Source organism: Apiospora phragmitis, assembly GCF_038363925.1.
Source record: "Apiospora phragmitis strain CBS 135458 chromosome Unknown utg000005l:1.0-4161743.0:1.0-4166827.0, whole genome shotgun sequence".
Lineage (NCBI taxonomy): Eukaryota > Fungi > Ascomycota > Sordariomycetes > Amphisphaeriales > Apiosporaceae > Apiospora > Apiospora phragmitis.
Window position 1 is genome coordinate 1,152,291 of NW_027117403.1, and position 27,464 is coordinate 1,179,754.

The window sequence follows — 27,464 nt, forward strand, 5'->3', positions numbered from 1 at the left end:
TTATTCCTTTAACGTTACCTAGCCTTATAGGCGAAGAGGTAACGTCGTATGACTCTTAGCGCATTAATAAAGCATTAATTAAAGTAATTAAGTTTTAGTTTTTAATTAAATTATATATATTTTAAATTTACGCTATTAAACTTAAAAATAAGCATAATATAAACCAGCACGGTATCTTAGAAAGCTAAAGAGGTAATGGCTTTATAGTAGGCAGTTCGAAATTACGTTTTATTTAATAAAAACAGCCTAGTTTAAAGTGCTAGACGACTATATTAGAATGTGTATCGGCACTCGGCAGGGCTATCCCTCCTTTAGTAATTTATAAGGGTAAATCGGTCTAAGAGTAATAGTTCCCTTAAGAACTCGATAAATTTAAAGGATAAAAGTTCGATATGAGTAATAAAGGCTAGATGAATAACGAAATCGTCGTTAAATAGCTTAAAGATGTCTTTATATCGAAAACCGCCCCGGACGACTTAAAAGATGCTGGTTTACTTATTTTAAATAAGTATAATAGTTATATAACCGACGATTTTATATCCCTTTATTATTAAAATAATATTTACTTATTATTTTTACCCCTTATTTATTACACGTTTTTTAACCCTTTAATATTAAAGTATTTACTTTTATAAAGGCCTATTACCGAAAGGAGATCGGTTTCTTATTTTTATTAACGAATTTAGCCCTTATCGGTAAACAGAACTTCTTTATATGCTATACTAGAGCTTATAAAAAGGCTTTATTAGCTTAGAATATCAAGGGTGGTTAGCGTGGTAGTGGTTTTAAAGTTAACCGAAAGCGACCGGAAGAGACAACACAGGCCTTAGCTAGTTAAGATAAGGCCTTTATACTTATTTAAACTCCTTTAGCTAATAGTGTATTATAGTTAATATTAAAAAATGGTATTAATTTAAAGCGCTAGATTTAATACTTTTATTAATTAAGTTAAAGCGACTATACTATATAACGCCAGCTATTTAAAAAAAATCTAAAAAGAATATTAAGAGAAGGATTATCTATTAATTAATACGGAATTGTAATTATAGTCCTTAAAAGAGAATTAGAGCTTATAAGGCCACGAAAGAAGCGAAGGGTATAGATTAGTTCGAATTCGAAATTTATATCGATTAAAAGCATACAACGTATAAAGGAGGGACTAGATTAGTTTAAAACTAAGGAATCGAATTCTAAAAGATCTATTATATCTATTATTAAAAGCGATTACATTATAGTTTAAAATTAAAGGAATAGTTACTATTTAAAGTTAGTGGTCGATTTATACCATTAATCTTTTAAGGGGGTTAATTATAAGGGGGGGTTAATTATAAAGTGACGTACGTTATTATCCGCCTTACTTTTTACGGCGTTATTTATATATACGAGTATCGATTTTAATAGTAAGCTTTATATACGAAAGGAAATTATTAAGGGTATCGAGCCGGCTAAGTTCGTTTTTTAGTCTTTTTTTAATCTTTAATAATATATTATTATTTTCATAGCTTCGGTCTAGTTTAATCGGGTTATAATACGTCTAAACTCGGCGGTATAAAAGGCGGTTAATTCTTTTTATTTAAAGGTTTCGAGTTCCTTTTCTACTTATCGCTTTTTATCGGGGTTTTAGAAAAATAATTTAAGGGCTTATTTAAAGCCGTCGTAATTTTCGAAAATTCGTTATACCTTTATACGGTATAATTTAACTCATTAATAGTTTTTTACGACTTCGTTTAAATAAGGTTCGAATTAAACATAGGTTTTATTTTTTAAAAACAAATTAACGTAGATAACTCATTAAGTAACGTTTTAAAACGTTTTTATATAAAACCGTTAATAAGCTTTAACTTAAATAAAAAAGCTTCGGAAGTTCCCGCTCGTTTCGTTAAATAATATTAATATATTAATCTTTATACCCTTTTTAAGTGTAATAAAGGTTTAAATAATATTAATAGCTATATAAAAAAAGCGTACTTGTTCGCGCAGCTTATTAATATTACGAGGTATTTATCTCGGGTACCCTTAGCGAAGAGCTCGTTACGTTTTTTTTAAGCTTAACGTAATAATATTAATAATTAATATTCTTTTACTCGAATTCCTTAATTCGTTTAATTAACGCCTACGGTTTAAGGTTATCGTTATTATTATCGCTATCGATATTTATAGCGGGGTCTCGCTAAGAGGTATTAAAAGTGGCGATAAGAATCTTTCTTTATCGAATAATATTACTAGGGCTAGGTATAAAAATAATTCATATAAAACTATTCCTCGAAGGTTTAAATAATAACTTATAAGAATAAAAGTAATTAAAATATAACGAACGCTATTTAAGTTTTAAAAAAACTTAATAAAACGTACCGGGGTTTATATTAATAATACGAAAAAGTATTTAAACGTGTAATAAAAGTAACGTTTTTACCGATATAATATATAATAGCCGGGTTATAACTTAATAATAAAAAGTCGAGTAAAAGTATTTATATAATAAAGTTATTAAGGTTAATATACCTTATAAGCGAGCTACGTATATAAACGAGCTGCGCATTTTTTATTATTAAGCTTTATAAATTAATTTAATTATAATACTTATAATTAATTAAATATATTAATTATTATTATTTTTAAAGGTTTTTATATTATTTTAATAAGTACGCGTATTATACCCGGGCTTTCTATAAATTTTATAGCGCTATAAGCTTATTTTAAACGTCCTCGTATAACCACTCCTTTAACGCGATTCGTTTTATAACTATCTATTAATATCTCTTTAAAACCATAAGTCTTTTTTAGTTTATATATAAAATAATCCTCTATTTTATAGCCGTTTGTTTTTCGTACGACGGCGCCGGCTAAATATTTTATTTACTTTTTAAAGTATCGCGTTTTTACTTTTTAAAAAAGTAACTCGATATATAATTTACGTTATAACCTTTATAATTTAATTAAAACTAATTAAAATAAATATCGGAAAGTTATTTTAATATTATACGATATGGTTTCGAACGTATTCGATTTAAAACTAGGCTTTAATCGGGTTATTTAAAGTTTTTAATTTTTAAGGAATAAATAGGCCGGAAAACGTTTTAAAAAGTATTAAAATACGTAGCTTTATATTTAATTATAAAATAATATATTCCGGATTATACGGAACGAATCCTATCTTTTAAAAGCCTCTTTATATATTCGAAATAATAAAAGTCGCTTGGAACGCTTTTAAAAACGCTAGTAAGAAGTCCTCCTTAGAGATATAAGTAATATACGCCCGTATAAAACCTATAATTTCTTTTTTGTACGCCCTTTTTAATATATAAAAATAGCCGATATTAAAAGGTATATAAAGTATAAAAATCGAGTTCTTTTAATAATAAAGCTCGAAAGCTATTAAGTAATAGCTCTTATAGCCGTTTAAAATTAAAAGGCGATAACGACCTTTCGTATAAAACTTAATATAGTAATTAAAATATTGAATTTAGTTTTCGCCTTTTTTATTTATAGTTTAAATATTTTTAATAATTACGATTGCTTAATCTTTTAATAATAAGCTATTTTTATATTAAGAAAAAAAGGTACGTTTTTTTAATAAAAATAATATACGAGGGGATGGCGTAACCGTTTAATCCGACCTCTTAGATAATTATAACTTATTCCCGGTTCTTTTACTATATTGTTTTAAGCTTTCCGCTTTAATTAAAAGTGGTTATAATTATTTCGAACGAGATTTAATTTATAAAAAACCCGGTTTTATTAAAATTATATATATCCTCTTTTTATATTTTATATTTATTAATTATATTTAGTATAAAAATAAACTATACGCGATACGAGTTAAAATCTTTATAAAGGATTTTTTAATAATCGATTCTTTAGTTAAAACGCGTCCCGAGGTTTAGTTATTATCGTACGAAGTTAGAGGCTTAATTAATATCGACGCGTCTCGCGTCGTATAAATTAAGTAATTAATTCGCTATATCTTTTATATTATTAAACCGGTGAAAAAACGATCGCGTATTTAAATTAATAATATATCGAATAATTAATTCCTCTTTAAAATTAGAAAGCTTTTAAAAGTTTATAGAGATTTCGGATCGTGGTCGAATTCCGCGTCGTTGGATATGTAACGTCGAGTCTAAAACATGATATATCGCTGTAGCTTTTCGTACACTTAATTTCGGGTTACTTAAAGCGTTTAAAGTATTAAATTAAACCCTTTTCCTTTATTTTTTAATTCTATACTTATTAAAAAAGAAAAGTTAATATAAAATTAATTATAAAAAATTAATTAAAAATGCACAGCTCGCTTATATACGTAGCTCGCTTGTGAGCTACGTTACTCTTTAATTTAAGTAATAATTTTATACTAGGTAATAGTATCTTTAATAACGGTCTTTATAAATTCCTTTATATCTTTATAGGTGGTATAAAAAAGGAGCTCTTATTTTCGACTCTCGTCGTTTATATTATATTTTTTAATATAATTATTCTACTTTTTAAAAAACTTAATAATATTAATACCATTAAATCGTAACGAAACGACATAGTTTAAATTAAGTATTAGCAGCTTTATTCGATTATTTATAAATTTAAATAATTAAGCTATCCTTTTAAAACAGTTATTACTTAAGTTCGCGGGTAAGTTACTTAGCTTATCCTTTTATTAATCAGCTATTTCCGCGTCGTTAAAAGTTTTAATAACAACTAGATTAGCGTTAATCTAGCTCGATAATAATGATATCGAGTGGGCAGCTAATAATAAAAAAGGGGAATAAGCTTAAGTGAATCCTAGCTCGTAAACTACTGATCGATATTTACGAAGGCCTCGATAATAGTTAAAATATCGATTTTTTAGCTATTTTTTACTAAATTTTATTTTATTAATAAAAAAGTTATTATTGCGTTATTTTTTTAATAACTTACTTTAACGTTTTTATCCTTATAAGGTTATATAACTTTACGGATCTAATTTCGTTTTATAAATTAAGAGATTTCATTTTTAACTTAACTATCGTTCTTAGTAAATATAGAGTTTCGATTATAATTTAATTTACCTTATTCTATTCGAGCTACTTAATAATTAATGTCTAAGCGTCGGCTATTAAAATGATAGTTAAGCTTTAATAAACGAACTTTATTAAACTCTTAAGTAAAGAGTCTCGTTTTTATACCGTAATATTTAGAATATTAAACTATTAAGTATTACGATTTTTACGCATATTAGGTATATTTATATCTTTTAATATATTAACGTATTTTATTTTACTGTTTAAATCGTAGCTTCTTTTATTCTCGATTTCGCTACATAATACGATATTTTAATTAAATTATTAAGGTTTTCTTATATCTTATTAACTTAATTTTCTAGTATTTCTTCTCTCTCTTTTACTCATTTTTTTCTTATTTAAATATCTTCTTTTATATAAAAGAGGGTTTAACGATAAAAACAAGCTTATACGAGGTAGCTATAAAAATATATAATCCGTACTAGTATAAACTACGGTCGGCACTCGTAAAGTTAGCCCCTTATTAAGCTATTTATACGCGGCCTTCTTTTTAAGGGGGAAAATATCGTAAGAGTAACGAAACGAACGTTTAAGTATATATTAAAGAGTACATATTTTTGATTAATCTGTCGTATATCGAAACGTATCGCGAAATTAATATTATACCCCTCTATATTATATAATTAACTATCCGTGCCTTAGGCCGCGATTTTCTAGCCCTATTATAGTATAGCTTTATTTATAATAATAATTTTATAATAATAATTAACGCTTAATATTAATATTACGTAATAATAACTTCATATTAAAACGAATTAAATAATATTAATATATATATATATATAAGTATTAGTTAAAACGAGAAGAAGTTACGTAATAAATCTCGAGATTTTAACGAGATTTAAAAATTCGACTCGACGAGATCTTATAATAATTCGCGTAATCTTTAAATTAATAAAAAAAGAGACGAGATATATAATAATAAACGTTCTTTATATTTTTTATATAAACGCTTTTTATTTTAATAATTATTTTAAATATTAATTTAATTTATTAATAAAATAAAAAGGTTTAATAACTTTATTATATAACTACTTTTACTTAAATATTTTTATTATTATTTATTATATTAATAAGGCATTTTTTTATTACACGTTTAAATACTCTTTTATATTATTAATATAAACTTAACTACTTAAGTAACATTTATTATAGTTAACTATAATTAAATTAACTTATATAAAAGTAATAAAATATAGAAAAAGTAGCCCGCTTAATAATATAGCCTGCTTAATAATAAACTACGTTATAAATATTATACTTAATAAAAAGTTGTAAAATCGCTCTTTCGAGGAACATGCCTGCTACATTAAAGTGAGTAAGCGAGGGAGTGTGGCCAATATTAACAAGTACTCCATGAATCCCCTTTTTAATCAAGGTAATTGATTGACCGCACTCCCAAGGCTTCTATCGAACGATTGCTGCTCCCACGGCAATCACATGCTGCACCTCGAAGGTAACATCCTCGGCGATCCCGCTCCAACGTCGGCTACCGTGAGACCCATCGAGGGCTAGGTAGGCATTATCATTTGATAATTAATGCCTTGACCACCGAGGAATGCGGAAACACCCTCCCCCATCCAGCCCAGCTGCCTAAAGGCAATAACGATGGCGGCGACAAGGGAAAACATCGTGTCCTCGTCGTCGTCGTCGTCGCCGCCGCCGCCATCATCCTCCTATTAACTCGCAGAGACCATGACAGCCCACACCTCGCTGCATGGGGCCATCATCCGCCACCTGCCACCCGACGCGACGCTGGTTTCCCCGGCTCCATTCGCATGCAGGCATGCATAGTTCGGTGCATAGACCAGGAACCGATGACCATGATCAGGCCAGGCGATCCTGATGATCGCGGGGCCCCTACCCCGCGCCCGCCAAAAGAAAAAAGGGGGTACATGGCGTATCGCGGACTTGCACCCGGACCTGCTCAGCTTCTTGACCCTACATATTTATATCGCAATGGCGGCGGTAACAGTCATAGCGATAACGACCAAGGCGGCAGGTTTGAGAGCGACGCCACACGTTTCCTGGTTGATTTCAAGTAACCCCAAAAGGGCGAGAAACCCTGCCATTCACGTCGTTCGATGTCGATCCTAGAGCGGGCAGCGTGCTGATCTTCCGGAAGCGCGACATGTGGTATGGGGGTCACGAGGTGACGAGGCGGGGATAGTTGCACGGTCTGCTCTGATTACTGTTTTGTACTGATAGATTTGAGAGGGACGGGGTCCGCCAAATACCACTACCGTCCGACAGTCTTGCTTGTCAAGAAAGAGACAACTTTGTTAGCTACTACCTCCCCATGTCGCTGGTGGGCGTCGTCGTCTGCGCCGCCTTTTCCTCGACACATTCTTTTCGGGCGGCGGGAGACGTTTTTTGTTGTTGTTGTTCTTCATTTTTCTCTTCGGAGTTCGTCTCTGAGTCGCCAAGTTCCGCTGATTCTGTTGCATGTCCTCCCGGGCCTGTCCATATCTCGCCAATACTGCTTTCGCAGGCAAACTGGGCTGTGACGGCGGTGTCGATGTTGTTTCCCGTGCTTGACGGTTTTAGGATTAATTTCGTCGGGGCTTTGGTGCTCTGGGATGATTCTGCTGCTGCTGCTGCTACTGCTGTTGTTGTTGGCGTAGTGTTAATACTGGCCCGTTTATTATCACCCTTATTGTTCTTCTTGAATGGGGTACTGCCACCACCACTTTCAGAGTTTTTCATATTGTCACCACCATTGACGCGGCCGACGGCGCCATCGGCACCCCCGCCCATGAGGGGAGACGGTGGCACCTCCTCCTGCGGGATGATGAAGGGCCGCCCCGGGTGCGGGCCCTGGCCCATGTTGGCGCGGAGCCAGCCCGTGTAAAAAGACAGACGCGCGACGCGGCTGCGGGCCGAGTCGGATTTCGAGCGGGACGAGGTCGTGTTGATGTCGCGGGAGTCGGTGCGCGTGACCCAGAAGAGGACGACGGCGTTGAAGAGCACTGGGTAGGTAGATCACATTAGATCACATGGGTCGGTTGATGGATATGAAGCAACGACGTCGATGGCTTACCGTCGATCTTACAGCAAAGTAGACACAGCCAGGTTGGTTCGCCGTCGAGCAACATCAGTGCCAGAAGGTTTCTATGAGGTTAGGATATATCCGTCATTGATCATCCCTGTCAGTGAGTCGTGAAAAGACAGGTGAGAGGGTTGACAAGGGCAGGGACAGAGACAGAAAAGGGGCACCAGTATTTACGCGATGCTGCTGCTGAGGGCCAAACAGCATCCGACGAAAGACTTCTTGGCAACTCGGAGCAGCTTCTCATTTCTCTCCCTCGTACCGCTAGAGGCCGCAGTAGGTAGGATTTTGTTCGAGCCCTTGGCCGTATATCCTGCCAGCACTTACGTCAGCAGGTAGGCCCAGAGGTAGGCGTATACTGCAGCCAGCCTAGTCAGAAGATCAAACCCACGGTATATGGGGAACGTGAATACTGCGGTCAGGTAGGCCTAATAGAAGTAGTCAGTGGTAGGTTTATATCGTGAAGCCGAATGTCCCACACCTACGTTGCAAACCACATCGACGGCGACTGGGCCGATCATGGCGCTCCGTTGGATACCGATGATACAGAGACCGTTCTCCATACGGCTGAACCGACTGCAGAAGATATCGAGTTAATGCTAAGCTCGCCCAGCCTGCGGCTTGGGGTTTAGTGGAGGGTCCGTGGGAAACACCTACAATATGATGAGTATTATCCAGCAACCGAATACTGCGACTAAAGAACTTGGAGGTCAGTGTCGGACATTAGTTCCCTGTACCTATCAACTCAAAACTCAACACCCCCAACTCCGAATGCACTTACCGTATGAGATATGGCTTCGATTTAATGCGGCTGGTACCACTGCCCCAAACAGTGTACAATTGTAGTGCCATCAGATCAGTGGAATACACAGCAAAGATACTTATTCACAACCAATACCATGGGTTGTGCGTGATCTGGAACAGGTAGAGATGACTTACGGCGCGGTCGCAGAGAAACATATAGACTAGCTGACCAATCGAACGCCCAACTATGTCAGTAAGCGACGACCTCTTGCGCACGACGACCCCCTTTCCCTCCTTTGTATGGTATCAAAAAGGGACGCGGTGGTTCAAGGGACGAAGAGATAGATATGCTTACAGCCTGTGACAAAAGAAAAGTCAGTATGTTGTTCCTCAAAGAACCCATAAGTCAATTTACGCACCTTGCTGGAGAGGTATGCCAAGAGACATAACAGTGTCGCGGCTTCGCATAGCGAATGGTAGTCGTTGACGGAGAAGTTGTAGTGTAAAATTGTGGACGCCATGACGAACAGGTAGGAGTCAAAGTAGATGGCCAAGAGTACTGGAGAGACGTCAAAGACACCCTTTAGCATTCGTTTATTTTCTGCCCAGGTTTTCTCCATCCTCCAGGGTGTGTTTGGTGGCCATGTAGACTTACGCCAGTGAGTCCACGCCAGACTCCGCCAGATCTTCACCTGGGCCACGCGGAACACTGTTTTGTCATAAATTTTTTCTTCTTCTTTCGATATGGGTGAGTGCGTTGGGTAATAGTACAGGAGGGAATGGAGGAGGTTTCAGAGAGAGAGAGGGGGGAGGGAGGCGTACAGAAGAAAGAGGCACAGGCGCTGCTGGCGAGCACCGAGACGACGATGCCGCTCACTTTCGCGTATCGCGGCTCCGGCTCGAAGTAGATCTCATAGGCGAGGTGGCGGCTGGTGAGGGAAGGCGGCAGATCGGAAGGGGCCATGATCGGGGGCGGTCGGAATGGCGGAGCCTTGCTGTGGGCAGGACAGGTGCTCCGTTATCAATGGTACCGAGACGACGAGAGAGAGAGAAATCGTTCTAACCGTGGAAGTTTTGAGTATTTTAGGAAGTATCTAGAGAAGGAATGTTGTTGCGGCATGGCATGCTTTTTACCAGATCTGAACCTCCCTACTTGTCATAGACTATGCCCTTATTTCTATGGGGGGTGAATATCCGATGAACATCAATAGCCATCCTCCGATGCTCGAGCCCGCCCAGGAGGTTGGGATCAACTACCCCAGCTATGAAGTTATGGAACACGAAGACGTGCTGATAGAAAGTGGCTGCCGTGTCATGGTACTGCATGAGAATTGTCCGTTTTGAGGACGGCCTCAACTTTAACGGTGGTGCTTAGACGTCATCCTAAAGGCCGTGTCATCCCGCTGCGGGAGTCCTGCTTTTTGTCACGTCGTTCCTCGACTTGTTGGTTCCTAATAGATAACTCCCCATCCGCTTTTCTCATGGCTGCAGTTACCGCAAGAGGGACTACGAGCTGGAAATGAGACGACGTACTCAGGGTGATGGCCGGGAATAGTCACTTTCCCGAGATCGGGAGCCTGCTGGGCAACTACGCCAGAGGCTTCAACACCCCTGTGAGGCTGAGACTGCTGCTAGTGCAGGCCAGCTTCTTGGAAGCAACCATCGGAATGCTTCGCAGTCTAAATGATTGGTCTGGTTCATCTAGGTCGGATCAGAGTTGGTGCCTGCCTTTTTCAACCTACTGTTTTGGAGCAAATATGCTTGGTATTCCCCTGAAAGATTGGCATGGTATTGAACCGAGGTTTAAAATTGCCCATGCGATAATTGAAAACTGGTCGTTGAAGGGGACAACTGGCGGCAGTGATATAGCAACAACCGCAGTATCTCAAACCCGCAGAGGGTATTGCTAGGAGGCAGCCTCCAGCTTTGGGACTAACTGGGAAAGCGGGCGACGGCGACTGCCTCGGCGTCGTCGTCGTTCAAGATGTTGTTTCTGCAGCCAAGCCCCTCACGTGGAGCTCATGATTCGTGGAGTGTGGCTGAGCTGTGAGCGTTCGTGCTGTGGCAAGTGTGTTACGCACGGGAGGCAGCCACAAGCTTTTGGAGGTTGCTATTTCTGTAAATTTAGCACCTGTCAATCAGGGGTGACCCCCAGATCGCCTTGTGCGGGCTGACTGTAGGCAACCCGCAAAAACAGGACATCTTCGTACTCCGTAACGCTGCTGACAGCACTGCGGACTTTGACACAAATACTGCATGGAGGATGTTACGACGACGCTACTACCAAGTGCCAAGGTGCCTGCCTGCTTGGGAGTGTACAGTAAGGAAGTGTAGGTATCCCGGCTGCTCTCTCCGAAGTATGCTCACACGTGATCGGCTTGTTGGATGGCAAAGGGTGTTGTTATCGCCCTTCTCATTTGCTCTGCCGGTTTCCACCCGACACGATAATCTCAATAACAACATATACCCGACCGTTGAACTCTAAGCGGTGACAGAAAGCTAGAAAGATTATGATCCGACATGGACGTTGTAGTATGGACGAGCCGTTGTCATGTCGTAGCAGTAATACCATGTGTTGCGGAGACACGATATTACAGACAGCGTGTCGGCGAAATAACGTGGGTGGTACAAGAATGGGACCAGTAAAGGGGGCGCTGAGAGTTTGGGCGGCTGCGTGGCGGGAAGGGACAGCCGCAGCTGGAAAGCAAAAGCAAATGTTCCTTTCATTCGTTATTATGCAAACTCTCGTCGAGTTGTAGACGGAGCCTTTGTCAATCCCACTATGGCGAATCATCAATGCACTGGCGACGAACGAACGTGATCGTCGAGTGACACCTACCGTCTGGCTAATGGCAGTTTCTGATGCAGAATTCTTGGTCGAAGATCGACGTCATTCGCGACGGGTTATCGGCAATTTTGTCGATGGAGACTGACTTACTGGGCACCCAGTTTTTCTGGAGATTGAGTGACACCCTAAGCAAAGGCTCCGAATCATACTTACCCAATCAAGAGTAGCTTTGTCGCCGGCTTGCGCTCCTCCAAAACAAAATACGCGCTGCCCAAACGGCTCTTTACATACATATCCTCGACTCGAGGAATATGGGCAGTTCTGCATCTTCTACTACGTGGCATGACATTTTGAGCTTACTCTATCGTAGCTTTTTCAGACACTTAGAAATTACACCAGGCAAGCCAACAGTGGTCAAGTAACTGAGATACAAAGTTTCTTGGGTTGTGTCTTGGCGTCTTGACAAGCTCAGGGCACTGCTGCTTTCAGAGGGGCACGGGGGGCTCTGGTGGGCACATGGCTTGTGCTGCGCCTGCTTCGAAATCTTGAAACGGGCTACACGCTAAGGCAGTAAATCAAGGGTCAATCGCAGTACTTTGGTACTACGTTGGTGTTGGTAGGTATTGGAGGAGGGGGACCCCCATGTCTCCTTTCATCACTGTGAAACCCGCCGCCCGAATTATTCTGCCACAGCAACACACACCTTCAATCAAGTCAACACCCGCTTCAGCGACTTTGCCGGCCTTTCTTCACGAGCCCTCCCCCATTCGTTTCGACTATTCGAACTTGAACTTGTTCCTTTATTCTGCACTTGACTTGTTTGGTCATCTGCCCCTCTCCTGAAAGAGATACGAGACCACGCAAAGACACGCGAACCATTTCCCTTGTGCACTGTGTTTGCATTGCGTCTTGGCAAAGCACAAAGTTAGCCATTAGTTACCAAAACACCCGACGACAACGACGACGACGGCGCGTACGTTCAGAGTTCGGCGCATCATTTCCCGCAGCCAACTTTGTCGGTGTCGGGATATTGCTGAATCGCATTGGACTGGATTGGATTCTCCAGGGTCCAGGGTTGAAAGAGACGCGAAACAAGAAGTCGATTTCCATTCCAACCTGAATCCAGCCAAAGCTGCGCATGAACCACAGCCACTTGCGATCACCAACCAAACTCTCCTCTACATTGGCGCATTCCAGTCTCTCTCTCCAACACACAGTGGTATTTCCAGCGTGAACCTTTGATCTTTTGGCGACTCGTTCACCCGCTGCACGCTCGACCGGTCGCCCGTTTCCGGCTGTCTTACTGGACGTTGCTACATTGCCGGCGATCCATTCCACCTCCACTACTCCGACCTTTTCCCAAACAATAGGGGTGGCAGGGATATAATTCACAACCATGTCGTATAATCGCCTAGGTAAGTCGGCTGTTTCATCGTCAATGCCCTCTCGACCCCCTTCTCCTATGCCTGTGCCTTCCTGAGGTATCTAGCCCTCCTTATCACTGCCTCACCATCCCCATTGCCACCTGGAATGCGCCGAGATCAGGGAGCCTGAGCCATCATTCATTACCGCCACCGTTTTGATTGGGCTTGGACTGTTACTTGCACCCCCCTCGAGCTGTTCTTTCGTTACCTTCTTTTGCCTTCGGATTCTCTGAGTAGCAAACTCACTACCTTCCCTTCCTCGTACCCCATTCATTGTCTATACTTTCTCTCAGGGGCTGTGCCTTGTGATCTTCCCACGCCACCCCAACTTTGACCGGACAATCAAAGAAAGTTGCGCGTGTCAACTGGTGCAGGCAACCAAAACGTTATCCGAGGCCGCGAAGCATCTGAACATAACACCATAGCTCTGCCGGTTCCAGACATTTTCTAATCCTCTCCTTTGCTAGCCGACGACGGATACTACGATCCTACTATGGATAACAGAATGCATCGGACGCCCTCACCAGGGCATCCGCTCCAACATGGCTATCAACTCGACGATGTGCCTTACGGCCAACCTCCGCCGCCTTCACACGGGGCTCTCGATCTCCCCCCAGCTGGTGGTCCAGGTAGATACACGCCCAGCGACCGTTTACCCCTCAACTCGGCGCATTCGGTGGACAACCTTTCGCAGAGCCCGTACAACCATGGCCCAGGTTATGGCGGATCCGAATACTCGGTGAACCCACAGGCACATCATGACGGATACTACAACCAACCCTACGAGCCTTCGCCGGGCGTGACACCTTACGATGAACACCAGGGATACGAGCTCAATGACCAGCGACCTATGTTGCAACAGAATGATTCGTACGCTCATGGTGGAATCCCGGAGCCCTACAAGGACGAACCCCAGCAAGGAGGTGGTGGCAACCTGAAGCGCTGGAAGACGGTCAAGCAGGTCTTGCTGTACCGCGGAAACTTGGTTCTGGACTGTCCCATCCCTCCGAGGCTGCTGAACCAGCTACCTCACGGTGAGCGTGATGAGTTCACCCATATGCGCTACACGGCGGCCACTTGCGACCCCAATGATTTCTACAACGAGAACTTTACCCTGCGCCAAAAGCTGTTCAGCAAGCCGCGTCACACCGAGTTGTTTATTGTTATTACCATGTACAACGAGGACGATATCCTGTTTGCCCGCACTATGATTGGTGTTCTGAAGAATATCGAGTATATGTGCAGTCGCAAGGAAAGCAAGACGTGGGGTCCGGATGCCTGGAAGAAGATTGTGGTTTGCGTTGTCAGCGATGGACGTGGTAAGATCAACCCCCGAACCCGAGCGCTTCTCGCCGGTATGGGTGTCTACCAGGATGGTATCGCCAAACAGCAGGTCAACGGGAAGGATGTCACATCGCATATCTACGAGTACACCACGCAGGTTGGCATGACCATCAAGAACGATGTCGTGCAACTCATCCCTAAAAAGCAACCGGTTCAACTTTTGTTCTGCTTGAAGGAGAAAAACCAGAAGAAGATCAACTCCCATCGATGGTTCTTCCAGGCCTTTGGTCGTGTTCTGGACCCGAACATTTGCGTCCTGATCGACGCGGGTACCAAGCCTGGAGGCACTTCTATTTACCACCTGTGGAAGGCCTTCGATCTTGAACCAATGTGCGCTGGCGCTTGTGGTGAGATCAAAGCCATGTTGGGTACTGGCGGCAGACATCTCCTGAACCCCTTGGTTGCGACGCAAAATTTCGAATACAAGATGAGTAACATCCTCGACAAGCCTCTAGAGTCGGCCTTTGGTTTCATTTCTGTGCTACCTGGTGCCTTCTCGGCATACCGATATGTGGCTTTGCAGAATGACAAAAACGGCCAGGGTCCTTTGGAGAAATACTTCAAGGGTGAGACGCTCGAAGGTTCTGATGCGGGTGTTTTCGAATCCAACATGTACCTTGCCGAGGATCGTATTCTATGTTTCGAGCTTGTTACGAAGCGAAACTGCCACTGGATCCTTCAGTACGTCAAGTCAGCGACGGGAGAGACCGATGTGCCAGACACTGTCACGGAACTCATTCTCCAGCGCCGTCGCTGGCTCAACGGTTCCTTCTTCGCCGCCATCTACGCCATTGCCCACTTCTACCAGTTCTTCCGCTCCGATCACTCCATCTTCCGCAAGCTCATGTTCTTCTTGGAGTTTATCTTCCAGACCATCAATATGATCTTCGCCTGGTTTGCCATTGGCAACTTCTTCCTCGTCTTCAAGATTCTGACTACGAGTTTGGGCGACAAGGACTTGCTGTCCACGACAGGCACAATCCTCGGTGTTGTATTTACGTGGTTTTATGGTGTCTCACTGATATCCTGTTTCGTCCTTTCACTTGGTAACCGCCCCTCTGGTTCTGGCAAGCTCTATGGCGCCATGGTCATCTTCTGGGCCATCATTATGGCGTAAGTTTTCCGTCACTCCCATCCCGCCCTAGTTTGGCGGACTCGTACTGACATCAATCTGCTTAGATACCTTATGTTCGCCGCTGTTTTCATTGCCGTTCAGGCCATCCGAGTGCAGATCAAAGACGGCTTCGACCCCAGCGATCTGATCAAGAACAAGGTATTTGCGTCTCTGATCATCTCCACCATGGCAACTTACGGATTGTGGCTTGTCGCCTCGCTCCTCATGTTCGACCCTTGGCATATGATCACATCGATGCTTCAGTATATCCTCTTGTCGCCTGCCTACGTCAACGTCATGAACGTATACGCTTTCTGCAATACCCACGATATCTCCTGGGGTACGAAGGGTGACGACGGTGCTGAAAAGCTGCCAACAGTCGACACCAAGGATGGTAAGGGTAAGACCGACCTGCCAGACGAGGGTGACCTGAACGCGTCGTACGAGCGTGAGTTGGCTGTCTTCAACAAGAAGTTTGTTGCTGTCAAGAAGCCACCTACGGATGCCGACAGGGCCGAGAAACAAATGGACTACTACCGCTGGATTCGAACGCTAGTCGTGCTGGTCTGGATGATAACGAACTTTGGGCTGTGTGCGCTGGTGTTGAGTACGGCTGGTCTCGAGAGACTGACTCCCGAAGCCGCAGCTGCCAACGAGGATCAGCGTGCCACATTGTACATGACCATCATCTTGTGGAGCGTGGCTTTCCTGAGTGCTTTCAAGTTCGTTGGCGCCCTGTGGTTCTTGGTGGTGCGCATGTTCAGAGGCGTGTAGACAGACTCGTTTTGGACTTTTCTGCTCTTGTGCAAGAATCTCCTTGGCCGGGCAGTGTGCATCTGGATGGCATAGCACCCGTCTTCATTGTATTACTGTGTATTTCTTTTCTTTTTGCATCCCGGATAACGATCGTCTCCGTGGCCGTCATTACAGTTCTGATGTCATCATTCATGGGTTGTTCCGGTGTCCTGGGTATCCTGCGTGTCTTCGATAAAAGAGGGACCGACGTTTTGAGGATGGACCTCTATGTACGTTGTGAGAGAAAGCGATGGGCGAGCGCTGTGTGCTCGTAGAAGCTTGATGCTGCCCATCCGAAGGCGGCATGTGCCAGGGCCAGGTCGCCAAAAGCCTACAGCGCGCGTTTTTGTTGTTGCAGATGGGGTTGGAGATGATGGTCTCTCCTTATTATTCATATACCCGGTATTCATTTATGTTATTACTTATTCATGAAAAAACGATTTCAGATATTAGAGATGCTGTAGAATAAGCGTTGTGACACGCTTGGTCGATTGAATCAATTTTGCTACCTTTCTTGTCTCTCGACAGTTGGCTGTCAAGCATCCGACTTTACCCTTTGTTGAATTCCCCAGGTTGCTTATTTTCCCCAACCTGCTTCCATGCTTTCGAGAGTGAGGGGTCAATCTGCGGCCTCCTAGATTAGGCAAACTCAGATGCCTCAGCTGCAGCATAGTAGCATTTCGGCGCCTCCCGGGCTCGCCGTTTACTGCTTACTTTGAGGGCGAGGTGCGTCTCGAACAGCCCATCTTGGAGGGAGCACAGCAGCAACTTGCAACCGTCTCTGCTCTGGCCTCGCGCATGCATGCATGCCAACAAATGAGAAACCGTCTCTTCGTCGCTGCTTCGGCCCCCAAAATCCCCCGCCATGTTTCATTCATTCGGAGTACGCGGAGGTTTTCATATGGGGGTAATGGGTTTTCGGGAGAATGCGCGCATCTCCTGACGCAGACGGTCAGTCGACTCTCTCATTCCTTTCGGAAAACTTAGGATATCGACCGATTTTCCATCTTCGCGGACACAGAGGGATTAATGTGGTGTCGGTCTTCCTCGTGCAATTGATATAATTCGGATACCTTGGTTGCCCGAGATCGGTTCACATAAGTAGTGACGAGATCCTTTCTCACCGACGTACATTTACACTCCTCATACTTACTTAACTCACTTGCCCAAACATTTCGTCTCTCTCAACCTACCACCAAGCCAGCACCACACATATACTCTTCCATCCATACACACCTCCCGACCGCCATCAACCACCATGACGACCATGGCCGCTTCTTCCGCCCCCTCACCACGCTGTCGCAGAACATCTACGACAGCGACCCGGCCTTCTACGCCAAGTACGCCGAGCTCCGCGAGAACCGCCCCGAGACCCAGCAGGCGGGGGTCCCGGACATGGCGACGCTGCACGAGCTACTGCCCAGCCTGCAGGGCAAGCGCGTCCTCGACCTCGGCTGCGGCGACGGCTGGTTCTGCCGCTGGGCCAGCGCCCGGGGCGCCGCCGTCTGCCGCGGCGTCGATGCCTCGGCCGCGCAGCTCGGGCGCGCGCGCGAGCTTACCGAGATGCACCGCGCGTACTTGCAGGAGTCGCGCGGCAGCGAGGGCGCGGACGCGGCTGTCGAGGGCGCCGATGTGGACTATGTCCGCGCCGATATGAACCAAAAGGGGGCGCTGAAGGCGGCCGCCTTGTTGACGTCGTCAGCGGCGGAAGACGGAGGAAAGGAGGGAAAGAAACTGCAGAAGTACCAAGTCGCGTTCTGCTCCCTGTCGCTGCACTACATCGCCGACCTGGGCGCCCTGCTCGACGAGATCAGCGCCTGCCTCACCGCGGGCGCGTTCCTCTTCTTCTCGATCGAGCACCCGATGGCGACGGCGCCGCAGACCAAGACGCCCAAACTCATCCAGCTCGACGAGGGGTTTGCGGGCGGCAAGCCGGCGTGGCCGCTGCGGGACTACCTGGCCGAGGGGGCGCGGGTCAAGACGTGGCTGGGGGCCGACGTGCGCAAGCAGCACCGGACCGTGTCGACGTACATTAACAGCCTGATCAAGGCCGGGCTCGACGTCGTGGGGACGTGGGAGTGGGGAGTCAAGGATAGCGACGACGGCGGCGAGGGTGGGGCTGTGGACGAGATGCGGCGGGAGCGGAATTATGGGGTTACGGAGAGTGTATTTCCGTACTTTATGGGGTTCAAGGTCTGGAAGAGATAGATTAGGGTGAGCCGGTCCGGTGACCAACTGTTTGGCTATGCAGTCAGCTCTGGTCGTGTTTCGGTTCAACACCAACCCACTCACCTCTTTTCTTCTTGTTTACTCTCCTATTTTTGTTGTATCACTTACTGGGATTTAGGTAGGCTTTGATTTCCAACTTGTTTGATTTGCTTTTGGAACGATAATGGCGGAATGCGAGAAGGATCACGGGGGAACATGCTAAGGGCTGTTTCTATCACTTGGCCGTGTTGGCGAAAGTATACGTGAATTATTAGGTCTACAGCGGCCATTGGTTAACGGAGGCACTACATCCCCCCCGGCACGATATTAGCTAGACTATTAAGTATGCCATTCGAAAGGATCTGCGGCTCCAGGCTACAGAGCCGTCTAGAAGGTATTTGATGCCAACCGATATGGCTTGCTCATATGCTTTGCGATGTGTCCCAGGCCGGGAACCCACAACCGTGGGGCCAAGGGTTGGGGGTTTCATTGGCCAATCCTGCCACGAGGTTCGATGGGCAATAGGCCTGTATTATTGCACCACCGATTTGCGAGATTACCAAGTCACGTCATATCAAGATCATGTCACAGCTATATTTGTTTGGATTGGGATTCAGTCTGACTCGACATATTCATGTCCTTTTTCACCGGTAGCCCAAGACAATGGATAGTCACGAACTCGGGAAGCATGACATACGCCCTGACGGCTCGAATGGCTGTGACCAGGAGCTAACCGCCGACAAACCAACAGAATATGGCTCATCAGTCCGCTCGGGAGATTCGCCGTCCCCGAAGTGAGGCTCCTGGAGGACCGTTCGGCGGCATATCTGGGACGATCCGGACAAGCCCGAGCACGAGAAGAAGTTCTTGCTGAAGCTGGATGCCTACCTCCTGAGCTATACATGCCTCGGCTACTTCTGCAAGAACCTAGACCAAGCCAAGATCAACAACGCGTACGTATCGGGCATGAAAGAGGCTCTGCACATGAACGGCAGCGAGCTCACCTACGCCTCCGACGTCTTCACGGCGGGCTACGTCATATCGCAACTCCCAACCGTGATACTCGTCTCCAAGCTGAGGCCCTCGTACGTCATCCCCACCCTCGTGGTTTTCTGGGCTGTCTTTACCTTCACCTCCGCGGCCATCAAGACCGTCCCTCAGCTCTACGCCAGTAAGCCTTACCCTTGCTCTGCTCTAATACACAACAAGAACATGTGAGACTGATCTCGGCCCCTCATGGTGGCGGCATCAGTGCGTTTCCTCGTCGGCCTCTGCGAGGGCGCCTTCTTCCCCTGCATCACCTACCTGATCGCGAGCTGGTACAAAAAGGACGAGCGGGCTAAGCGGGTGACGCTATTCTACTCCACCGCGTCCCTGTCGGCCATGTTCTCGGGCTACCTGCAGGCCGGCGTGTACCGGGGCCTCGGCCGCCCGGGCTGGCAGTGGCTCTTCCTCGTCTGCGGCGCCATCAGTCTGCCCGTCGGCGTCCTCGGCTACTTCTTCAACCCGCATTTTCCCGAGACCACGCGCGCCTTCTACCTGACCGCGGACGAGGCCGCGTACGCCAGCCGGGGCCTGGTCGCGGACGGGTACAGGCCGCTGGGCGCGGCGGCGTGGGACCGCGGGAAGCTGTTTAGGATTGTGCTTTCTTGGCAATTTTGGTATGTTGAGCGAACTATATCTGTGCCATAGATGGACATCGCTAACACGAAATGCAGGGTGCTCTCTTTGGGTTACTTCTTTGTGCAAACTAGCGTGAGATATCTCCCGCGCGCTGACCGCATTCTCTGATCCATTCAGGATACAGTTTTTCTGGCTGACATTTTTTCTCTTCTAGCACCCCAACGGCCAGCCCTTCATGGCCCTCTGGCTGAAGTCCGAGGGCGAGAGCATCTACCGCATCAACATGCTCCCGACAGGTCAAGCCGCCGTCGGCTTCGTGACGCAGATCGCCGTAGGCATGCTATCAGACTCGCCGCTCCTCCGGGGCCGGGGCCTCAAGGCCCTCGTCGCCCTACAGGCGGGCTCCGTCGTCGCGTGCATCATTCTCGCCGTCTGGGACGTCCACAGCAAGGGTCTGAAGTACTTCGCCATGTACCTGGCCTACACGTCGTCAGGCGTGCCGGGCATCTACTACTCGTGGTTCCCGGACCTCATGCCCGACGACCACGAGATGCGCGGGTTCCTGACGGCCTTCTCCAACGTGTTTTCGTACGCCAACAACATCTGGTGGACCAACCGGCTCTGGTGGACGGCCGACGCGCCGCGGGTCCATGCCGCATTAGTCGCGTCTGCTGTCATGGGCGTGGTGCTCGTCTTAACGGCGTGCTTGATGCAGTTTCTCCAGGGAAGGGACGCCAGGATGCGCGCTGACAAGAACAAGTCGGAGGAGGAAGAAGAGGCGAACACGAGGACCGAACGGGGCGGAGCCCTGCCATCGCTCAAAAATCAAAAGGGTTGCAAGATATCATGGATGTATAAAGGGCTTTCTAATCCACAAAGTGAATCCGTCGGGGCGCATAAGCACATGGCAAAATGGTTATTATAACTAGGTGGTCAAGTAGACAAGAGTTTAGTAGATTTGGGGAGACCCTTAGATTCACCCCATTGCTGCTTGCGTCGTACTTTAGGCTCGAATTCATAATTAGTTTACCACTTCACAAGGGCACCGGTATGGACGCGACCTTGGGCGGCAATAGCCTGAGTGACGCCTTGGCATCGGGCGTTGTGCAAGAGAAGTCCATCATGGTATTGTCACCTATCGCAACTTCTATCGTGCTTTTGCCGACAGCATCGGCTATGCCGATTCGTATCCGGGACCCATATAAGTACTGTCGGCGGTATTAGTCAAGGGGGGAGAGGCGAACTCACCTGAGTGCAAGTGCCCCGGACCTCCCCGACCTATCTGTATCACCACCACGCTGCAGCGGCTGTGGAGAAACTCCGCGGGGTAACGGGCTAACGGGAAAAGGGCCACGCAGCCAAGGCCGTAAAGTGTGCCGGGTGGGGCCACATATAACATCCTCTCACCAATACGACGAGGCATTTCTTGAGCGAGCTCGGTGGCCAAGCATCCGGATTTGGAGAAATATCATACGGTACAATCAAGACCCCGCGACACGAGGGGTATCCCAAGATAGGGGCACCCGACGACGAGACGTAACGCAGTATCACGCCGACGTAGCAGCCGACATTGGGCCTGGTATATAATGAATCAGTCGCTTATCCAGGATGCCGTCCATCTGTTACAGGAAAGTATATATGGAATAGCCCATTGCTGGCTTGCTAAGTTGGAAGAAGACTTTACATCCATCTTCAACATGCGGTCATCACTATGGATCAACACACTTGCAGCAGGCTCGCTCATCGTACCAGCTGCCTGGTCTGCCGCTATAGCAATCGAGTCTCGCGTCCCTTCCCGTAACAACACACCGGCCAATATTGATGGGTTCCCGCTCCCGAACCCGACCAAGTCGTACTGGCAGGATCCGCCGCACCGCATCGCCAATCTCCGCACCACCCCGGATCTCCCCACCGCCCAGACATTCGACTATGTCATCATCGGCTCCGGCGTGTCCGGCGCCGCCACCGCGTTCAAGCTGCTGAGCCGCGACCCCGAGCTGTCCATCCTCATGCTCGAGGCCCGCGCCGCCGCGTCCGGCGCATCCGGGCGCAACGGCGGCCACTGCAAGACGGGCGACTACAATCACGTCAAGGAGTGGGCCAAGCTGTACGGCGAGGACGAGGCCCTGAAGATCGGCAATCTGGAGCAGGACTGCGTGAACGACGTACGTGACTTCGTGCTCAGCCACAACGTCTCCAGCGGGTGGCGTGATGTCGAGACGGCCGACCTCTACTACACGATGGACGAGTTCGAGAAGGCGGCCGAGATCGTCGAGTTCCAGCGCGAGCTGGCGGCGCGACGACCGGAAGATGTGCCTCGGAACAACTCCAGGACCGTCTACAGGGGCCAGGAGGCGAGGGACTACTGGCAGTGGCCCGAGATCCTGGGCGCGGTCACCTATCCCGGCCACACGCAAAATCCGTACCTGACTGTCTGTGCGATGCTGGAGCTCGGCCTCGAGAAGGGCCTCAATCTGCAGACGCACACGATGGCACTGCAGCTCACCCAAGTGCCTGGACTGTCTGACGACTCGACGAGTAGTTGGGAGGTCAAGACAGACCGCGGCACCGTCAAGGGTAAAACGGTGGTCCTGGCCACCAACGGCTTCACCCCAGCACTGCACCCGGGATTCGCCTCCACGCACTTCCTGACGCCCTCCCGGAGCCAGGCCACGGCCGTCCACCCCGCAGCCGACACGTCGCAAAACCCCGTGTTCCGGCGCAGCGAAGGGTACTCGGACTTCCCCGGCGGCAGCGGCGACTACGTGACCGTGCGGCAGCCGGGCGACATCGGCGCCGGCGACGTCATCTACGGCGGCGGCAAGGGCCTGTCCCCCACGGGCGAGCGGAACCTGACCGACGACACCGTCATCAACGAATCCATCGCCGCGTACCTACAGGGGGTCGGCCGCGTGACGTACGGGCACGCGAACTGGGGCGACGCGAACCAGGCGGTCGTCGCCGACTGGACGGGCATCGTTTGTTATACGCCCGACGGGCTGCCCGTCGTGGGTGCCGTGCCGGGCGAGGCCGGTCTGTGGGCGAGCGTGTGCATGAACGGGCACGGGATGGCGTGGGCGTTCCGCAGCGCCGAGGCGCTCGTGGAGATGATGGTGGAGGGGGGAGGCGCCGGTGTGGTTCCCGGAGCCGTTTCGGGCGGAGCGGGCTTGGAAGGCGGGCCAGTAATAAGTAAAAGGCGACGAGTGCAGTAATTGAGACGAACCAGGGAGAATGCCTATCTAAGGGATATATCGATTTCAATAGGAAATGACGGTTAGCAAGCAACTGGGGTTGTCAATAGCCGGAATAAGGCTTCGGGACGTGCAACACCAAACTAGGCCCCTGCTATAAACTGAATGAAGATCACTTGCAGGATACCTTGGCTCTCCTTACGAGCGGCCTCTTTTATCACGTTTTATGAGCAGGCAAAGGCTGCGCTTCAAGTAACCAAGTCTATTCTTTCTCGCTTCCATAGCATGCAAGGCAGATGTACCCTTGTTGTTCTTCCCTTCCGCATTTCCCATGTGTATGTATATATACATATATATAATTGAAAACCCTATTTACTGGCTTGAATAGCTTACCTCTCCGCTTTCTCTCCTTCAGTGATCTCGGGCTCCCAGTCGGGACGAGTCAGTTCCTTGGCTGCCAGGAACATCTCGTATTGCGTGGGTGTCCCATTCTTTCCCTCCCCCTCTTCTTTATTGTCCTCGATCCGTGCCTTGGAAACCAAGTCCTTCCGCGTCAGGTTCAAGATGGCGTTGGCCTGCTTCTCCGTCATGATACCGTGCTCCAGGCACTGGTCCGCCATCCAGAACATCCAGGAGTCGATGATGGCCCGGTCTGTCTCGTCGCAGTGGCAGTCGCCGTCCGTGCTGTGCTTCATTGTGGATGAAACTGGCATCAGGACGTCGTTGACCACGATGCGGCAGCGGCTACCCTCAATTTCGACCTCGAACGTCTTGCCGTTGCGAGGGGTGTGGCCGGTAGGCTGTGTGAAGGAAGGAGGAGCCATGGTTTGTTGTATAGACGGATGAAAATTAAGGAGACAAAAGCTGTACTAGATAGACTTAGGTATCCTTGAAAATAATGTAGGTTTGTGGTGTTTACTGGCATTAAGAGAATGGGTTTGTTAACAATAGGTCTGCAGGGATATATCTATATCTGTGCGAGAAACTCACGCATTGTGTCCAGAATTATTGCATTCTCAAAGGGCATTGTCTTTACATTCCGTGTATTAGTTCTCTAACAGAACCCATAGTTCCTAGATGAAAGAAAGGCTTGTTTATTTTCTATAAACCACATGTTGACAGAACAGTGGCTTTGTTCGAGGCGCATTGACCGAGCTGTTTTCTCGCTTGTAGTGTATATAAGTGGCAAAAGTCTCCCTAGAATGACGGTAATATCATCTCAACACCATCATTGCCATCACAAGCAACGCAAACCCGAATCCCCGAAGTCTCAACCACCAAGGTATTTCCCCCTTACCCCAAACATACATCACCATGTCTGGAAACGTGGGATCTAACAGTGACCAGGCTGAATGCCCGTTCAGTACAGCGCAGCTCCAGCAGCTCATCGCTCAAGCCAGAGACCCCAGGGTCTTTGCAGCACTCAAGAGGCAGGGGTTCCAGATTGGTCCAGACCCAAACCCAAACCCTCAGTCTGGCAACCGTAGCGGCCCGGGTAACAAGTCAGGCCCCAAACCGTCGTCCTGCCTTTGGAAGCATCATCCCCGGCGGAAATGCGGCAAGGCCCCAGGCCCCAAACCGTCCTGCTGTCTTTGGTAGCATCGCCCACGGAAATGCGGCAAGACCCCAGGCCCCAAGACCCGGCGTCCCCCGGTGGGAAGCACCAACAAACCCAAGCGCTGTCGGGGTACCATGGATCATGGATGGCATGATTGAATATCCCCTCACAATAAGCCACGGCCTTCCCCCCCTGAGCGCGTGTGTCGACCTAGGGCCTTTGGTGAAAGAGAAGGCAAAGGAGCTCCACTTTTGCTACCTCGCAGATGCTATCTATGGATCGGAATCTGTTCTATTGCCTGGTACACTTCCCTGCTACGTCGCCACGTTGCCGCACCACCCAGGCTCTTTGTTTCAGCTGTCGATAGAGGTCAGAGTGGCCCTATGCACCCCGACCTGGGGTGTGCGCTTGAACAACCAGTGCCCGAACCAGATCCCGATCTATCAAAGCGGCAAGGAGGTGCTCCTCGCCCAGACACACATACGCGTGATTTTGGCCCGCCGAAAGGACCACGAGGGCCCCGCCGACAGCGACAGCGAGCCGGACAGTCCGTCCCCGTCGCACCCCCAGTCAACGCTGACGGAGATCCTCCCGGCCCAACAGAACCGGCCCCGTAGCGTCGCCATCCGCCCCGCCACGGCCGACCGCGCCGCCGGGGTCCAGATGGGCGAAATGGTCGTGCACCGCCACACCGCGCGGCCCGCCGCCTTCCCCCTCGCGCTGACGCCCAACCAAGGGTACCTCGGCTCGACCCAGACCATAGGCCAGGCCGCCGCGCTGACCCTGGCCGAGGGAAACCGCGTGCGCGCCGCTTCGGGCGGCCTCATTCCCGCCATCAAGGAGCAGCTCCGCAAGGCCCTGCGCTGGAACCTCGCCATGCCGCCCAACAGCGGCAGCGACCCCGCCACCGACGGTGTGCTGAACGTGGCCGAGTTCGCGGGCGTCGAGGGCGAACTACCTCGCGGCCATGCGGCCGCTGGACGACGTCGCCTTCCTGCGCGCTCTGACTGCTGGCTTCGTCGGCCTGAAGGAGCTGGCTCGCCAGTACAATGGCGCGGTTAATGACATAAATAGTAGACAATAGGGCTGAGAAAGTGTAAGAAGGTAAGCAGGAAGCATGAAGCGTAAGCTAAGAATGAGTAGATTTAGGTAAATAAAAAGCCATGAACAATAAGTATTCCTCCGAACGAACAGCTTAAAGGCCCGTGTTATCGTGAGAGAAACCATCTACCACCTAATCCCTTGTTCTGATTCTGATGTTCCGTCGACAAACCACTCAGCAAACAGTAGGCTGCATATTATGGTCTTCCTAATTGTGTCGTTTCGGAAATTTGCCATCAGTTAGTGTTCCCCGAGCCGAGTCTTTGTTACACAACATCTTGCAAGTGATTCTCATTTCTAACCAGACATCCCATCCCTGTCGTGATCAAGACGTAAGCAAGACCAGGGGAATCAAGGCTTACCTGCGCTCTTCCCGTTACTCCTTGCCTAGAGTGCCTAGAGTTGCTTGATTTATGCATTTCTTGTTGTCTTTGGCCCCCTCGTCACATATATACATGCATTCCCGCTAGACCTGATGGCTACTGCTACGGGTCGAGACGTGAGGCTACTGGGTTAACGAGTGTACCTATGTATTTAGCTAATAGCTATGTTTCCCTGGAGGGTTACATGATAAATTGCAAGCCTTTCCTTCTTTACCGGCAGCGTCGAGTGCGGGAGAGAAAACCCTACCCCCTACTAAGAGGGGGGAAAACCCACACCCGCGGTCTGTCATGCCGACTTTTCGCTTTCATCCCTTAGTCACACTCGAGACCACCATTGACGTCTGCGCAGTCTAAAAGCGAAGGTGTATGTTAGTTACTGTTGTCTCTGTCCTCTGCTATTGGCTGGCTGAAACAAGGAGAAGAGGCAAGTCAAGGTTGCAAAATAACAGCATAACGGAACATAGATAGTTAGTACTTACGCCCACTGAAGGTAGGGGAGCCGTTGGTGCCATCCACATAATACTTGCAGCTCGTCCCAGCCTTGTGTTGGCAGTTGTTGGGACACCGGCAAGCAGAGTCTATCATTGTAGAAATCAGCACATGAATGCTTTTCCCCCAAGAATTGGGTCAAAAAGGAAGCTCCCTCTTACACTTGTCAACGGCTATCAGGGCCGCTCGGGCACCCAGGTCGGAGCCCGTGTCAATCGCGGCGCCCATCGTCGGGGCGGCGAAGAGCAGTGTGGCGGCGGAGGCGAGGGCGGCTCAGAACAACATTTTGGCTGGTAGAGTGGTCTTTTGTTAAGGAATACTTATTGATCAGGGAGACTGAATGTGCTAGGTATCAGATTGAGTGATACCTGGAGTTGTGATGAGATGCCGAGAGATTTGTATTCAGAGCTGGCCAAGACAGCCCCTTTTATACCTCGAGAGCACCCAGCATCAGGCTCGCGGAGGTATGATTGAAGAGGAAGGGGATCGGCATAAGCCATGTTTGGTATCCCTCCATGCTTCTTGTGACGTTGGTGAGTCCCAAAGGTGTACCTGTGATCTCCATGGTTATCAATGCTTTCAGAAAGCATCTCAAAGGTACC

The 27,464-nt window shown here is 47.8% G+C and overlaps 9 protein-coding genes across 9 annotated transcripts; 5 read left to right on the forward strand and 4 right to left on the reverse strand.

Annotated features, from left to right (window-relative positions):
- Positions 1-6,348: 6,348 nt before the first annotated feature.
- Positions 6,349-7,096, forward strand: PG994_004378 (uncharacterized protein; the record flags this gene model as incomplete). The annotated part of the gene is made up of 3 exons (XM_066855787.1): positions 6,349-6,365; positions 6,455-6,545; positions 6,608-7,096. 3 exons carry the CDS (start codon positions 6,349-6,351, stop codon positions 7,094-7,096), a joined length of 597 nt encoding a protein of 198 aa, XP_066717954.1.
- Positions 7,097-7,340: 244 nt separating this feature from the next.
- On the reverse strand, positions 7,341-9,808 carry PG994_004379 (uncharacterized protein; the record flags this gene model as incomplete). The annotated part of the gene is made up of 8 exons (XM_066855788.1): positions 7,341-8,020; positions 8,092-8,162; positions 8,278-8,364; positions 8,428-8,528; positions 8,586-8,676; positions 8,758-8,794; positions 9,200-9,553; positions 9,667-9,808. The coding sequence occupies 8 exons, from the start codon at positions 9,806-9,808 to the stop codon at positions 7,341-7,343; spliced, it is 1,563 nt and encodes a 520-aa protein (XP_066717955.1).
- A 2,760-nt stretch (positions 9,809-12,568) lies between these two features.
- Positions 12,569-13,030, reverse strand: PG994_004380 (uncharacterized protein; the record flags this gene model as incomplete). Its single annotated transcript, XM_066855789.1, has 1 exon — positions 12,569-13,030. The coding sequence occupies one exon, from the start codon at positions 13,028-13,030 to the stop codon at positions 12,569-12,571; it is 462 nt and encodes a 153-aa protein (XP_066717956.1).
- Positions 13,031-13,561: 531 nt separating this feature from the next.
- PG994_004381 (chitin synthase I) lies at positions 13,562-16,288 on the forward strand (the record flags this gene model as incomplete). The annotated part of the gene is made up of 2 exons (XM_066855790.1): positions 13,562-15,513; positions 15,580-16,288. The coding sequence occupies 2 exons, from the start codon at positions 13,562-13,564 to the stop codon at positions 16,286-16,288; spliced, it is 2,661 nt and encodes an 886-aa protein (XP_066717957.1).
- An 886-nt stretch (positions 16,289-17,174) lies between these two features.
- Positions 17,175-18,517, forward strand: PG994_004382 (Methyltransferase type 11; the record flags this gene model as incomplete). The annotated part of the gene is made up of 2 exons (XM_066855791.1): positions 17,175-17,192; positions 17,510-18,517. 2 exons carry the CDS (start codon positions 17,175-17,177, stop codon positions 18,515-18,517), a joined length of 1,026 nt encoding a protein of 341 aa, XP_066717958.1.
- A 663-nt stretch (positions 18,518-19,180) lies between these two features.
- Positions 19,181-21,065, forward strand: PG994_004383 (MFS general substrate transporter; the record flags this gene model as incomplete). The annotated part of the gene is given in 4 exon segments (XM_066855792.1): positions 19,181-19,311; positions 19,327-19,688; positions 19,770-20,158; positions 20,355-21,065. 4 exon segments carry the CDS (start codon positions 19,181-19,183, stop codon positions 21,063-21,065), a joined length of 1,593 nt encoding a protein of 530 aa, XP_066717959.1.
- Positions 21,066-21,837: 772 nt separating this feature from the next.
- PG994_004384 (uncharacterized protein) lies at positions 21,838-23,352 on the forward strand (the record flags this gene model as incomplete). The annotated part of the gene is made up of 1 exon (XM_066855793.1): positions 21,838-23,352. One exon carries the CDS (start codon positions 21,838-21,840, stop codon positions 23,350-23,352), a length of 1,515 nt encoding a protein of 504 aa, XP_066717960.1.
- Positions 23,353-23,720: 368 nt separating this feature from the next.
- Positions 23,721-24,155, reverse strand: PG994_004385 (uncharacterized protein; the record flags this gene model as incomplete). The annotated part of the gene is made up of 1 exon (XM_066855794.1): positions 23,721-24,155. The coding sequence occupies one exon, from the start codon at positions 24,153-24,155 to the stop codon at positions 23,721-23,723; it is 435 nt and encodes a 144-aa protein (XP_066717961.1).
- A 1,304-nt stretch (positions 24,156-25,459) lies between these two features.
- PG994_004386 (uncharacterized protein) lies at positions 25,460-27,090 on the reverse strand (the record flags this gene model as incomplete). Its single annotated transcript, XM_066855795.1, has 4 exons — positions 25,460-25,807; positions 25,848-25,975; positions 26,853-26,951; positions 27,024-27,090. The coding sequence occupies 4 exons, from the start codon at positions 27,088-27,090 to the stop codon at positions 25,460-25,462; spliced, it is 642 nt and encodes a 213-aa protein (XP_066717962.1).
- Between the last annotated feature and the right edge of the window lie 374 nt (positions 27,091-27,464).